The 15,046-nt window shown below is 36.2% G+C and overlaps 1 protein-coding gene across 4 annotated transcripts in view; it reads left to right on the top strand.

The window, feature by feature from the left end:
- The window catches only part of SLC1A3 (solute carrier family 1 (glial high affinity glutamate transporter), member 3), a 64,303-nt gene that overhangs the window by 12,152 nt on the left and 37,105 nt on the right, over window positions 1-15,046 (top strand). For 3 of the 4 annotated variants that reach the window (XM_010008726.1, XM_010008723.1, XM_010008724.1), the window contains exon 2: window positions 9,008-9,145. The exons of the other annotated variant lie outside the window; for it this stretch is intronic. In XM_010008726.1, the coding sequence (XP_010007028.1) occupies window positions 9,008-9,145 (138 nt within the window). The remainder of the gene's footprint in view (window positions 1-9,007; window positions 9,146-15,046) is intronic. 4 annotated transcript variants of the gene reach the window in all.

The following is a 15,046-nucleotide window of genomic DNA, read 5'->3' as shown; positions in this document are numbered from 1 at the left end:
TTTATCTAGAGGGACCCTGAAGGTCACAATTTGCACTCAAGGACACACTATGTTATTAGAGCGTAGTTCCAGGTGCCAGTTTCCCTTTGCTTTTTTTGTGACATTAAAAATAAGGAAATTCTGCCATTCTGAGTAACACCTAAGAGTGAGAAGAGAGATATCATAATCTATATGGAGGCTAGATCTAAATTAATCCCCTGTGCTACAACATACTCTTCAGATGAGGTAGCTCACAAGAAGTTAGGCATGACACCTCCCTTTAATCAATTGAAATTGAATACTTTCAGAAATTCCTGTGTTGAAAGACACTATTGACCAGTAAACTACATAGGTGGATGTTTCTAGTTACAAATAGTTTCATAGTCATTGAAATTTTAGGGATGAAATAGCTCAAGTAACAAAACAAAACAAAACAGCTAGAGGCTGAAAGCATCTTAACCATATTTTTAAAAAATATGATAAGATAATGCCATGAATTTCAGCCATGAACTTTATTTCCGTATCGAAAGAATTAACTAAATAACAAATCAAACTTAAATTAATGATTCCAGTGACGTTTACACTTGATATGACAAAAGTGTTGTATTCTACAACTGGAAATGCTTCCTCCCAGTCTGACCAAGTTGTTTGCATGTGTCAGCAAAATGCTGGATAAAAATATTCTTTAAAATATTTGAACAAATCAGCCACATGTTTTATATTCCATGACAGAAACAGTTCTGGCACAGGAATATCTTGACTCAACAAAATACTTATTTTTTAGCAGCAAACATCTCAGTTTCAGATGTAGACTATCAGCACTAAGCTAGATGGACAGATGGTTTTGTAGGAATGAAAAACTGGGGTAGCTCCATAGAGATATGAATGCACAATTGAATGTCCCACACATGATGGTGTAAAACCACATATACAGGAAGCCAAGTCTACAATGAACTATTTTGTAGTGTATGTCTATGGTGGAATTCAAAACAAAAACCAAACAAAAAAAAACAAAACAAAAAATAACAAAAAAACCCCACAACAACAGCAAAAAATCCTACCACCAACTAAAGGCAGCCATTAAGATCTAACCTCTGGCTCTCTGTTAAACTACAGTAGGAGTTCCTCTTCAAGAGCAGAGCTCTGCTTTCTGACCATGTTTGCACAAATTTCTTGGCACTGAAGTGTGACTCCTTAGTGTTACTATACTGTAAAAAAGACAAAATAATACATATGGGCAGCTGGAACTGTAGCAGAGCAAAACAGAATTTGGTTCTGTTAAGAACTATGTCAGCTTCCTGTTGAGGAAAAACAGGAAAGAAAAAAATTTAAAGGTAAGAAGGAAATGGTGTAAACATTAGGGAGCAGCTTTCTTATCTGTTGAGAATTATTATTTATCTGGGTAAATACATTAACATTAGTTGAGACGGTAAAGCAGCAAAGTAAACCCAGGCATGAAAAAAGCAGTTATTACAGGAACCTTGTAAAGCCCTGAGTAGTACCATAATGCTAAATAATACTTCACAAAATATAATCTGGCAGATACTGTGAATGTCTAATCTATTTTTGTATGGATAGTAGGAGAGAATACCTACATTTTGATGGAATTACATTTTATTTTTTGCAGCAGGAGTATTTTTATATCAGAAGTATTTTTCTATAGCTCAGAGACTTATAAGCATACATGAACTAGGAATAGTTCATCTTTCAATGAAGTCTTTTGTCTGTGGGTGAAATCAGGAATAATGTCCCTATTCCATAAAGAACAGCCTGCTTCAGTACCAGCAGTGAAACTCTTCATTCAAAATCCTCTATAAATGCTCTGCAATTACTTGTCTTATAAGCAACAGCAAAAGAGAAACCAAAGGTGATAAATAAATACAGACAGTTCAAAGAAACAAGGAAAAAATTAAGAAAATATTTGATGGCAAACAGAGAAGCAGAAGTTGGATAAAAGGAGAAAAATCTTTGGACATGTTCTCAAAGGAAGAAAATTACCTCCTAATTAGAAAAGAAGGGCAATGAACCAAACAAATAGAGAGAGCAGGGGAAAAAAAAATGTATGAGTGCAACATTGGAGCCAAGAACTAGAAAAGGACTGATTTAAATGATCTTTTAAAAAACATTTTTTAACAGCCCTCAGATGCTGTTACATCCTGAGATTTGGTCTAAGAAGCATCCTGGTTTAGGCATTACCTCATAAATCAGTGATTGTATTTCTTCCTTTGTTACATCAGGTTTTTCTTAGAGCTTCAGCCTCCCTGTTCCAGTTGTATACCTCTGTCCACAAAATCCAAGGAGGGGTTGCTCTGGCTGCGGGTAAAGACAACATGCAGGTGCCCACCCATAGCTATAAAGGTGTTCCAGGAGCCCAGACACCTCCAGGTTTAGGCAGCAGCAAATATAGGCATTGAGTGTCCCAATCCTGAGCTGTGAATTAGGTGGTTATGTACCTGTGTTAATGTAGCTCTAAATGCCCACAATACACATGGAAATTATAAAACTCCTCTGGATATCTGTTAATTTTAACTGAACAGTGATGTTAGAAGCCTGGTGTGACATTTTATGGAAGGTAACAGCTCTCACGATAAAGCGAGTCTTCAGGGTTGGGTTCAGGAGGCAGATGTTCCTGCTGCAGAGACTGCAGCACAGGGGCTCTGTCCTTCCTGGGTGAAGCTGAAAGCATTGTGATATTCTCCTGCTCCCCGAGCTGAGGTAGCACACTGGCTTCACTTCTGGTGCAGGGAACAATTAATTGACATCAGTGTAACTCTTACTTAGTTATAAATTTGCTTTTCTCTAGATGTGTCTCTTCTTACAGCCCTAGAATTCAGTCCAATTGGAACTGGAGGCTTTTTTGCCTGATATTTTCAGACCTGTCACAGACTAACTGAGGCAGGAGTTTCAGCTTAAATCCTTGATCTCTGGAAGCCTCAGAGAGCCTCAGGGTGCATGTGTGCCTGCAGAGTGGACTCTGTAGCCCAGGGGCAAGTACTTTAACACTCCCAGAAAGTGTCAGGGCTGCTGCAGATGAGTATGTGCCATCCAGAGCTACACAGGTAGTCCATTTGTGCGCACTGAGCATAGCACATCCTGATAAGTAGATATATGTTTTGGATACAGATAAACCAGTACTTCTCAAAAGAACCAATTCCAAAAGTTGTAAGCTTATCACTTCACTGCTAAAACAAGCCCACACACAAATATATTATACCATTGGAATCTTCTGGATCCTAATAGTATCTAGAATATCTAGCTCTTCTATGGTAGTTCTCCCATGATCCCCTTGTGATATCTCTCAAGCATGAGAGAGGTAACTGCTTGTGTCCAAATTAACCAATATTCCACTTCAATATAGCCACCTATAGGAGCTATTTGGAGCACAGGTCCTTAATCTTTCTAGTGCACTGGCATCATCCAGTGAAAAGAGAAGGAACATACAAATGAAAATATATACACATATGCATGTGAGATTCTCTTCTAGGTCTCTGCCAGATGAGAGCTGTAGAGGAATAACAGGCAGTTTATTAGGCAAATTGATATTTGAGCTTCTTCAGGTCTTAAATAGAGAAGCAAGTTCATGTGGAAAACATTTGCTTGAAATTCAGCTTCAGAAGAAGAGACTGAAAGGAAAGTTTTCCCTTTCCTTCCCTTCCCAATTCCATTCTCATCTATTCCTGGCTCTGGTGCTCTCCACAGCATTACTTCCCTGAGTCTGATGTCCTACACACCTTTCCTTACCATAGTTACCTGCCTAGCACATGTAGGTAAAGAGATTGTTACTGTCTTTCCTGAACATACGGCATTTTTCCTCTTTTGGGATGAAGACTCATAAAGCACATTTTAGGTTATCCCAAAAAATACACTTGTGAAAATCTTTTAGAGGGTCGTAATCTTACCACTTTAGGACAAAATAGGACAAATGGATGAAATAAGTTACTACTTACCATTAATTAATACAAGAAGTAGCTCTCAAAAGCTAAAGAGCAGTCCAAAATTAAATTAAGAACTAGTTAGCTACTAAAAAATAATTAGCATAGTAAGAGCTAACCTTTGAAATAAAATTAGAAGTAACAGAAAAAAAGTGCTGCAGTATTTAGGTGTTTAGTATTTTGTTTAGGTATCTAGCATTTAGGTTCAACAAAATGGTTCCAAAAGGAACACACCTTCCTGTGTAAATAGGGTAAATGAGAAATTAAGAAAGGAGTGGGTTTTATACCCAAGGGGTGAGGGAAGTGTTAAATATGAAATTATGAGGAAAAAATACTAAATTCAAAAGCATGCAAGTGAATTGGTGAGACTGAGGTTCTTGTGGAAAGTAAAGAAAGAGAGTGAGAATGATAGCGATTTTGTCGGCAACTTTAAGTATTTCTTATCACTAGAGAAATTATTTACCTGTTTGTCTCAAGTAAATACAGTTGCAGCCTTATCTGAAATCAGTTGTTAGAAGAAAAGGTGGCAGAACAAAATGGCAAATTAAGCAGAAACAAATGACCCAAAGAACAAAAGCATTCATTCCAGAGCTCTGCAGGAACATAAGAATAAAAAGGCTGTGCAAGCACCAAAAATAAAAAAAAAAATAAATAAAAAATAAATAAATAAAAAAATATACAGTGTCCCATTGAACTGGTAGAAGCCTGAGTCTCTTACTGGCTTTAGCAGAGTTTCTGTTATACAACAAAATGTTATTTGCTTGCTGGTTGCAAGGTTTTTTTGGAAGAGCACTATGAACAGCTGTTCCTTTAGTGCACTGTTCCACCTGGTTTAAAATATTATTTTCCAGTTATTATGAAGTTTTCTGTTTCCTGCTGGAAAAGAAAAAAAAAAGTCTGTTCTTCATCTACTAAAGATAAGGTCTTAATTTGATCAATTAAGAAGTAACACTGCTAGATTTTCCACTTTCTACTGAAAATACAGTAGAGAGCAGGGGCATTTTAATACTATTAACTGCAAGTAATGGTATGGTCTAAAAATCAGGAAGAGACTAGAAGTCAGATAAAGACCAGAAGCTCATAGGGATTCATTTTAAAAACAGATTTCACTTATTTAATGCAACTGCTGCTATTCACTTAAAAACATCATGCCAATTAGGAGGTTCCCTATTATCTTAAAATTATGAATTTTTGCAGTAGTGGAAGAGTAATCTTATCTCTTTATTAAGTTTTTATATGTCATTCTTCTAAGTGGGCCAAGGAAGAGGAGAGAATTAAGGTTCCCTAAAGATCTTGAATGAGCATTTACATCTGAGTAAAACCCCATCTCTCATGTTCTATGAGTTTAGGGGATTGTGTTGGTTTTTTGGTGTTAGTTTTGTTGTTGTTGTTTTCGGGGGGGAGGGTTTGTTTTTTAGTGTTATGTTATTTTAAATCCAAATGTAGGCATGCAACCTATTTCATCTATGCAACACAAATAATGTGAAACAGCTCTCTATAACAGTGAGATCAAGGCATCTTTTATTACAATTAAGAACATAATTTTCTCCATAAACATTTTTAAAGTAAACTTTAAAATTCAATTTAGGAAAATCTATGTAAGTTGATGATGCTCTGGTCAATCACTACATTTGTTTTGTTTTGTTTTTGTAAAAAACAACCTAGTAAAAAAGAACAAGCTCCATAATAAATCTATTCTTTAAAAGTGAGTATTACAAAACGATATTTTTCTTGCTGCTTCAGACCCTGATTTTAATGATTGCTTCATCACACTTAAACATTAATCCATTAAAAAATTTTATGGAGAAGGTTGTATGTTTCTCAACAATAACAGGTATACCCATACCCATACTTTTTAAAGCCTAACATGAAGACATCATTGTTTCCTTTTTGGTGAAAACGCTAGGCCATTCATCCATGTCTTTCTGTTTTAGGAATAAGCAACCCAAAATCTTATCTGCCATTTTTGCTATTTCCACCCCATCCCCATCACTGTGAGAATGATTTTCACCTTCTGCTCCTTTGAGGTTTTAAATCCTCTCTCTACTGTATTTGTACAGATTTAATTTTATTTTGAACATCTAAATTGGTATAAAGATGCAATTAAGTGGTTTAGTTCAAGGATTGTTCTGATTGGTTAGGATTGGTCAGGATTATCTGTAAATATTTTTTTTTAAAATAAATTTGACTATATTACTAACAGGAACATCTGAAAAATCTTTTCCTAACTCTATTCTGATTTGCTTCTTCATTACGAATTGAAAAAACTATTCAGCAACGTGATTCTGTTATACAACTGTACACATGTAGAGAATTCAGCTCCTTACTTTAAGCAAGTACTGCTGATTTTTGCCCATGAAAAGCCTTACAAATCCTGTTGAGAGAGAAATCTACTCTTCCCTGCAGTGCAGTAATGGTACACCAGTTTGAGAAGTCAGGCTCTGATAGCGTTGATTAGTTGTTCTTTTCTGTTACAAAGGGTAGACAGGAACCTGCAAAACAGGTTATGGGAGCTTGTTTCACAGAAGGCTTTGTTTCAGTACCATTTTCAGAATTAATCAGAAACTTGAAACTTTTACTCAGAAAGGCTAGTTCTGGTATTTAATCTTCTCAGTCTTGATCATGGAAGGTGCAAAGCACTATAACTCTTACCACACACGCAGAGGTGGATGCTTGCTAAAACAATGTACACCTTCCAAAGATTTAGTACCTCCTACCAGGTCTTACTTCCCAATTTTATTTTGATACTTGGTCATTCTGTCTATCTTTTAGTCATCATTGTATGCTGTTATCTCACTATTTAAAAACCTGTGAATGTGGACTCTGAGAAGTGAATTCAAAGAAGTCAAAGTTACCTTGCCAAGTTTGATTTTCTGTTTCCAGCTCATAACTTGTTAATATAATTCTGTCAGACAGGATGTAGTACCCAGTACCTAGGTATTTAAACTCAGAAAAGCAACTGAAGTTTCTGCTCTATCTAGTCTTAAAATTAAGAGATACTGCTAAAATCATGCTGTTCTGCTTTCTTTATCACAGACCACAATGAGGAAATAATTTGCTTCAGTTCCTTCTTGAGCTGCTAAGATCACTATGTGAACACAATTTTCAGAAATATCTTTAAAACAACTACTATTGTACCTATTTTCCAACTAGCAAAACCTAGTCAGAGAAAGGCTCTTACAGCTTAGGCAGTACTGTACATAAATTAATAGCAAGATTAAGGCTGGAGAATTAGCAACTACTGGGTGCTGACCCAGTTCACCAGAATACACTACCAGGACACATTTTTTCCACATCGCAGAAATTCTTTTTGTAAACTGCAGTGCTGGGCCACCCTGTAATTATGCACAGAGCACTTTAGGACAAAAAAAAAAACAACAAAAAAAACCCAACAACAAAACCCAACAAAAACAATCTAACAAACCAAATAATTTTTGGCTCAACAGCTTTACACAGAGCTTCAGAACCTTACTCTCACTACACATAATATTCCTTCAAACAGCCATCTACTCAGGCTCTGATTCTCTCTTAGACCACTTTGTACTGCTTGTACAGTAGAGGACCAGAAAATCAAGTCCTTATAGCATAGCACAAGGACTAGTTCTTATAGAAGCCTCAGAAACCCTTACTAACCTCAGTGAGGCTTTGTACTAGTGCAGAGGTTAATTCATGTGGAACTAATTGAAGGACTGAAGCCTAAGTAAGAAACTGGTCTAGCTCAGTTTGCTTGTTATCCAGTGATCAAAATACAGTGCTCATTAAGTGCAGAAACAAAGAGTCCAGATGGATTCTTTATATCTGAGAAATGTGTTTCCCACTTAAAAAGAAAATAAGCAGTAACACTACAGTGGAATTTGAAACCTTATTGAAAAGAAGGAGAAGTCTAAAGCAGGTATTTTAATAAAGAGTAATTCACAGGCCCTTCTTTTATGCATTTTATTACATATTTTCACCTCAGAAAGAAAAAAACATACACAAAATGCAGCGGGACTACCTGAGTCTATACAACATAAATGAGACTAAAAGAAGTTACCTCAAGGAGCTGACCTGGCTGAAAAATTAACCTAGTAAAATAAATTCTTTCTGCAACAGGATCAGTTGTCTCATTCAACTTTCTATACAGTCACAATTAGCACAAATGCCAATACTAGACAGTGGGGAAGAACATGGAGTCAGGAATGGGGAGGAAGGGCAGCAGAGTTTCAGCATCCGTATGGTTAAACAGTGTTCCAAATTCTGACTGGCTAAAAAAAATGTACATCAGACAGGCACCAAATCATTTAAAATTTGGCAAATTGTAACTAGCTGTGTCAATCAAATAATTATGCAAATAAAACACTTGGTGCCACGTACAGGACAAAATCTGTGAGATAACTTCATAGCTGAGCAGTCTGGGTTGCCACGTGTCAGCCTGTCTATGGCTTCCATTTGTAAATATATCTCAAACACTGTCTATCTGTTCCCATCAAGATGAATTGATCCAGGCACTCCCTCAGGCATGTTAACCCACCACTTAATCATCCAGTAACACCTTCCAGCCCCACTTAGCTGCTTCTTTGCAAGTGCCTGTGTTTCTGAAGGTAGGCTTATGTAAAGCTCCTGATGTTTTTTGCTGTGTAAAGACCTAATCACAAGTGGATTCTCAAGTATGTCTCTCCTGGTTACTTCATCCAGTCTGAAGCACATCTACAGGCTTAGGCTCCACAGAGTAAACAGGCAGGGACAAGACTTCTGATCGTTGGTGGCTAGTATTTCTGTGCATTGCATATACGATTATACTCAAAATCCCCAAAGTGAAAACACTTGGCTGCAGTGGTAGGGACTGTTTCCTTTTTATTAGCTCTCAAGATGTACCTTCTACACAAATCCAGATTTTAAAAATGAGCAGCCTGAATAACCTGAATTCAATGGCTCCCGTAGGACTACTTACCATACTAGCTGATACTTCAGGGAGCAAATCAGGAGTGCAGTCTGGAGCATAATAAAAACTGCATGCTACAATCAGACACATCCAGTAAGTACTAAACAGATATTAACATTCAGATGTCACTACTACTTCAGAAGAGTAAGTCATGATATCTTTTTCCTCTCTTCAGGTGTAATCCTTGGATTTTCTCTCCGATCATACAAGATGAGCTATCGGGAAGTCAAGTACTTTTCATTTCCAGGAGAACTACTCATGAGAATGCTGCAAATGCTGGTCCTGCCACTAATTGTATCCAGTTTAGTCACAGGTAAAAAATTAATCAAGTTTTAATATAATTTTATGAAGATGCAGACACTAGATCATTAAAAAATGGTCATTACATGTCCCAGTAGTGTTACAATCTGCAGAAAGTGATACCTTTCCTATTACTGTTTCAGAGACAATGTAACAAAATATTTTAATTAATATACCAAGAAACGAAAAGATGCTTTTCCCAATTCCAAGACAATGTAACTGTGCAAGTTACTACATGTAGCTGCTATGAAGCTAACTCTGTAATACACCTTCTTCTCTTACTTTCTGAACAGATTGTTTCCTCCACAATGTTCTGCTGTTACCAAAGAAGATGTATCTTAGAAAAATGGTTCTAAAGCCCAAGAAAGTTTAAACTATTGATTATGGGCAATAAGCCATGCTTGTGAACCCAGATCTATAAAACATCTCTCTACCTCCTAATCTTTTAGCAACAGACTAGTAAAACCAGGTGATAGATAGGATAGATTGTATTATTTGGAAGAAATTTCATTCTAATAACTGTGGTTTCTTGCCTTCTGGTCGGCAACTCTATTAATCTTCAAGCCCTGTTTACTAAATTGTTCATTTGGCTAGAGATCGAGTAATTGACTTCTTATGATGATGTATGCTTTGTTATCCCACCTGAATGTCATAAAAGAGCTCTCATATTTTTGTAATGAATGTTCAGAATGTACTTGTCATTAATTTAACCTGTTGATTATTTGAAGAAAAAAATTATGGACTTTGGTACATCAGCAAGCAGGTACAGCTTTGAGAACTTAATCAAAACCACCCATGGTGCACCCCTATGATAGAAACACCTAATTGTCTGCCTTAATTGTCAGAAGATCCAGAGACTGTAAGCTGTTCTCTACTTCATTGATTTTAAAATATTTTAATACTAAGATCTCTCTTACAAATGCAAATGAGGATACACTCCATGTTCACAGATACCAAAGATGGTATGCAGGTATGTATATAAAATGTTAATATGACAACAGAAGACAAGGGTTTTCACAAAATCATTTGCCTTCACATATCTTGAAGATAAAGTAAAATTTGTTTCTATACACACATATTGTATGGATATGAAAAGGTTAATGTGCACTGAAACTAGGCAGAAATACATGAATCTTGTAGGGGAAACAATGACAGTTTTTTTCCCAGTTAGTATAAAATCTGTTGCATGTCATATCTCCTTGTTGTCTTCTTGTCCCTTTCATCAGCAGAACTCCCAAGTTGGCTGGACAATGAACCATTAAAAGCAGAAAAAAAGAGAGATATTTAACCTTCTTCAGTCTCAGCTGTGGCTGACACTACTGCTCCATTTTGTAGCATGGGTTACTGCAGGAGAAATTTCCTATTTCTAATTTTCTTGTAACTCTGCATCCATATTGGTTCTCTGAGAGGGCTCAAGGTAAAGCAGTAAATTAGATAGATCATCCTATACAAGGATTTGATTTGACTTCCAAATTTCAAATATCAAAAATCTTATCTCTCTATAAGATTTGTCTTATTATCATACAAGTCCCTTGCAGTTTTAAGTGGATTAGTATGAGAGTTTCCCTTTGAAGTAGAGACAGTAATTTTCAAGATGAAAAACAACTTCTAGATTTCTTTAGTCATACAGGGAACAATCAGAGAAAACTCAATGAACTGCACAAATTAGAGATTTCATTGTTTTTAAAAAGGTTAATAAATAAAACAGGATTATGTCTTTCTTCATGGCATGAAAGGACATTTCCTGGTTTATTGCTAAAAACTGGAAAACCTGTTTTCTACACTGAACAATATTTCATTTAGCATACAAATGATGGGATTTTTGTGTTGGTTTGTTTGTTGTTTTGTTTTTTTTTAAATGCTCCTACATATTTGCTGTAGAACTCATTACATTACATTCTACATTATAAGCTAATTCACTGGATAAAAATCTTCTCAAGTCAATCTTAAGACCACTCTTGACATACATAAACCAGATTTCTTATTTCCTGTATTTTGTTTGGCAGTGCAAAGTGGATGCCTCTTAACTAACCTCAAAAAGATTCCTCCAGGATCTTGCACACTGAAAATATAATTGCTTCTTCCTATTGTATATTACCTGAATAGATATTTTTGCTGTTTGCAGGTATGACAGTGTCTCCCAGATCTGGTGTTCTGGGTTCCATTTGTATTTATTTATGTAAGTGTGCTCAATATATCTGGTTATGACAATATCAGAATATATGGTCTCTGAGGTATTATAAGTAGGCTGGGTATGATTATATTCCTTCAAACATTTTGTTAAAGTCCAAGATAATTTTTAAAAGTATGAATTTTTTTTATCTATGGGCTGTTAGGTAAGTGAAAGATAAACTGAGGAACTGAAGATCTCTGCTATACAGGTAAACAGTAATGATGGTTACCTGCAGACTCTTGGGAAAACAAACTATGAAAGATGAAGTCAACACAGTCATAATTGTCTATGGTCTGTTTTGGTGTTTTCATGAAGAATCACAAAGCAGAATCACATTCAGAGGTTTTTACTCACATTTGTGTTCTGACTTACCATTATTCCATGCTGCTCAAGCAGGTATACATTTTTCTCTGTAAGATTCTATCTTCTGATGTGTATGTTACTAGGCATGTACTAACATCTGCTTGAGAGAAAATGGAGGTTATTTGCATATATTTCACCATCTTTTACTAGTGTACTTCATCTTTTGTGGTTTAGACACAAATCCAACTGCATACTCTATACTGTTCTTTATTCTCTAATGTCTCTCAAATGGGAGAACTCCAAAGTCAGCACTCCCAGTCAGTATCTCTTACAAAGTCAAAGACAAAATTAAAGCACAGTATATGAGAGGTAGCATAAAGAACCAAAGAAATATGTTAAATTCCCTTTTGGATTATTCTGTGGCCAAATCTGGCCTGAATTCCTATACAGAAGGCTGACAATTTTTCTTCCTTTCTCTTTTGAATTTGCTACAGTTCAAAATCTTTTATTCCTCCTTATTTCATTATAATTTGAAGCCTTTGACATAAACAAGTTGCTTGTCATATTTATTTTAAAATATGCACTGTCTCTAGAAGGTAAAGTTTTTAAAAGAGTGTGAAGTGATAGGACCAGGTGTAATGGTTTTAAGCTAGAAGAGGGTAGATTTAGGTTAGACATTAGGGAGAAGAGGTCATAAGACACTGGAACAGGTTGCCCAGGGAAGTTGTGGAAGCTCCATCCCTGGCAGTGTTCAAGGCCAGGTAGGATGGGGCTTGGAGACACCAGGTCTAGTGGGAGGTGTCCCTGCCCATGCAGGGGGGTTGGAATTAGATGATCTTTGAGGTCCCTTTCAACCCAAACCATTCTGTGATTCTATGGTATATAAAATAAGTATATACACATATGATAACAGCTCAGCTCATCTTGAAATAGGCAAAAAGTGCCAGACTTGTACCAGCATTAAGAGTACTGTACATTAACATTTTTTTGAGCTGTTACAGCAAGGTCACCATGAGGTTGAAATTCCAGCCCTTAAAACTGGCCCACAAGATTTACTTGAATGTTTCAGTTATTCACTGAATATAAGGGCACCAGAATGAGGTACTTTTGCTTAACCAAACTATATATTTCCTGAAATCACATTCACAAAAATTATTTGTGACCAATCATTACTAAAAGTGTCAATGTAGTATAACATTTGTGAGAAATATTAAAGCTAGAGAAATTTAATAAGAGTTATTGCAATAATTTTGCATTATTCTGGTCATAGCTCATGCTGCTTCTCCTTTACCAAAATTTTGAAAGCTTGGAATTTAGTTGTACAAGGATCACTACTTTAAATGTAAGTAAACTAGGTTTAAATTATGTGCATTCATTTCACATATTTTTGCCTGGCAAAGTCTAGCAAATCATAAAAAGCTCGGTCAAGATCTGAAAATAATTTTTGCTGTACACTGTAGAAACAGTAAGAAAATAGCTAACAGAGTCCAGCAAAGATCTTTGTCATGAATATCAGTACAGTGCACTGGGCATTAGATGATGACGTTTGTCCAAATTGTTAATGGGATTAACACAAATATGGCACAGGTTAATCTTGATCACAAAAAAGGATTTTGTGTGCAAGATTTTGTACAAACACAAAGACTGTGAATCTTCTCACACAAAAGAAGGCTATGTAGTAGAACAGTTTAGAAGACTGGGTACGGAAGTTTTACCTCAAATAGAAAAACAGATTAGTACATAGTTTGTCATATGTGTTTGTTTATATTTTCTCCCCTTTCTAATTTGAATAATGACATTACTGGATTTATGGATTCTGGTAGATACATAAACTTCCCTGCCTCAGATGCAGCCTTTCAAGGACTACAACACTGACAACTGTAGGAGACACAAGTGACTTTCCTTTGGGCAGTCTCAGAGACACAAGATTATGTCTCCAGATTTTTCATCATGCTCATATTATTTACCACTACAACTATAGGAAGTGTTGAGAAAGTGCAGAAAGCTGGAGTTTCCATGTGTGAATGCATCTTAACTAATCTCAGATGTACATAAGATGCTTTTGATTTCATGGAGACAGGGTTACATTTTCTATCTCCTCACTGAGATAAAACCAAAGGCAAAGTGACTTAAGTAATAAAACAGAAGACACAATAGGAGATCACAACTAACAGACAAGTTGCAGATGCAGTTGCTAAAACTCACCTATAATGAAACAAGGATAATATTCAAAGAAGCAGCTGATCTTGAAATCCTCTCCCAGCCACTCCCTTACATCAGTCAGGAAAAATGCAGCATTTGGAGATGAGCAGATTCAACTGCTGAAAAGCCAAATTTTGCCCAAAACAACTTACGGATGTAAAATGTTGAAAATAAATGCTGTGACATGTTGTATAACCTTAGGCAAATGTTTCCCTCTTGTACTTCAGCTTTCTTTCTCCCTTCAGATGTATGCAGGTGTTTAGTTTGTTGCTTTTGGGGGTTTTTTTGTAGCTACTTAGCAGAAAAGCAGATTACTATATGTGATGGAAAATTTAATGGAAACATGTAGGTTAAGATGTTACAGCTCAGCAAATGCAAAGTATTTAGCTCTTTTGGTTATATCACTGTAGAGATGTAAATAAACTTAAGCAAATAATTATAGCAAGAGAAACCCACTGGGACCATTGTAGAAATACTGCACACAGTCATCTAGTAACTGCCTGCCACTAGCTGTGATGGTATCACCAGTAATCAGATATGCATGATTGGACAATATTTTTTTACTGGATACAACTGTTTAACAGTTGTTAGACATGAAGCTAAAAAAAGTAATTCTCCTGAAGTCAATGTATGGTGTGATGGACCTAGACTAAGTTGTAGGACTGTGATGCAACAACACAGCCTCCCACATCCAGGCAGCAGCTGTATGCAGTCTTCTGTAAAGACATAATTCTAGAAAATAGTGTAGTCTCATGTTATTAAAGTTAAGAAATTAAGTTTTATATTTGCCTTTCCAGTATTTTGAACAAGTGTAACTGGACACAAATGCCATTAAAGCTTAAGAAAACTCCTGTCCTCTAGTAACTGATTAGCATTTTTCATATTCACAGTTGTATTACTCTTTACTAACATATTAAGTGAATGTCAGTAAACATAAAGGCCCAGAATTTTTAATACTCTCATCCTAACCCCTCCCATTAGAGCACACAGTAGGAAGGTCTCATAAAGACACCTGTCCATTACCCCTTCAAAAAAAGAGGCTGGAAATCCATCCTGTCTCTAGGTTTGTGGAAGCAGGAGCAACATTGCAGGAAGCCTCTGTGTAGTTCCAGTGTTCTCCTGTGTTCCCACTGACAAGCCTTGTGTGGAAAAAACGCTATCACTTACTACAGTGTCCAGGTGTTGCCTCATATCAGCCACGAATGTTTATGTTAATTTCAACAGATGGAAACTCTC

The sequence above is a fragment of the Chaetura pelagica genome, unplaced genomic scaffold (assembly GCF_000747805.2).
Source record: "Chaetura pelagica isolate M959 unplaced genomic scaffold, ChaPel_1.0 scaffold31, whole genome shotgun sequence".
NCBI lineage: Eukaryota > Metazoa > Chordata > Aves > Apodiformes > Apodidae > Chaetura > Chaetura pelagica.
The sequence above is the reverse complement of the archived record's forward strand: the minus strand, read 5'-3'. Positions and strand labels throughout refer to the sequence as shown.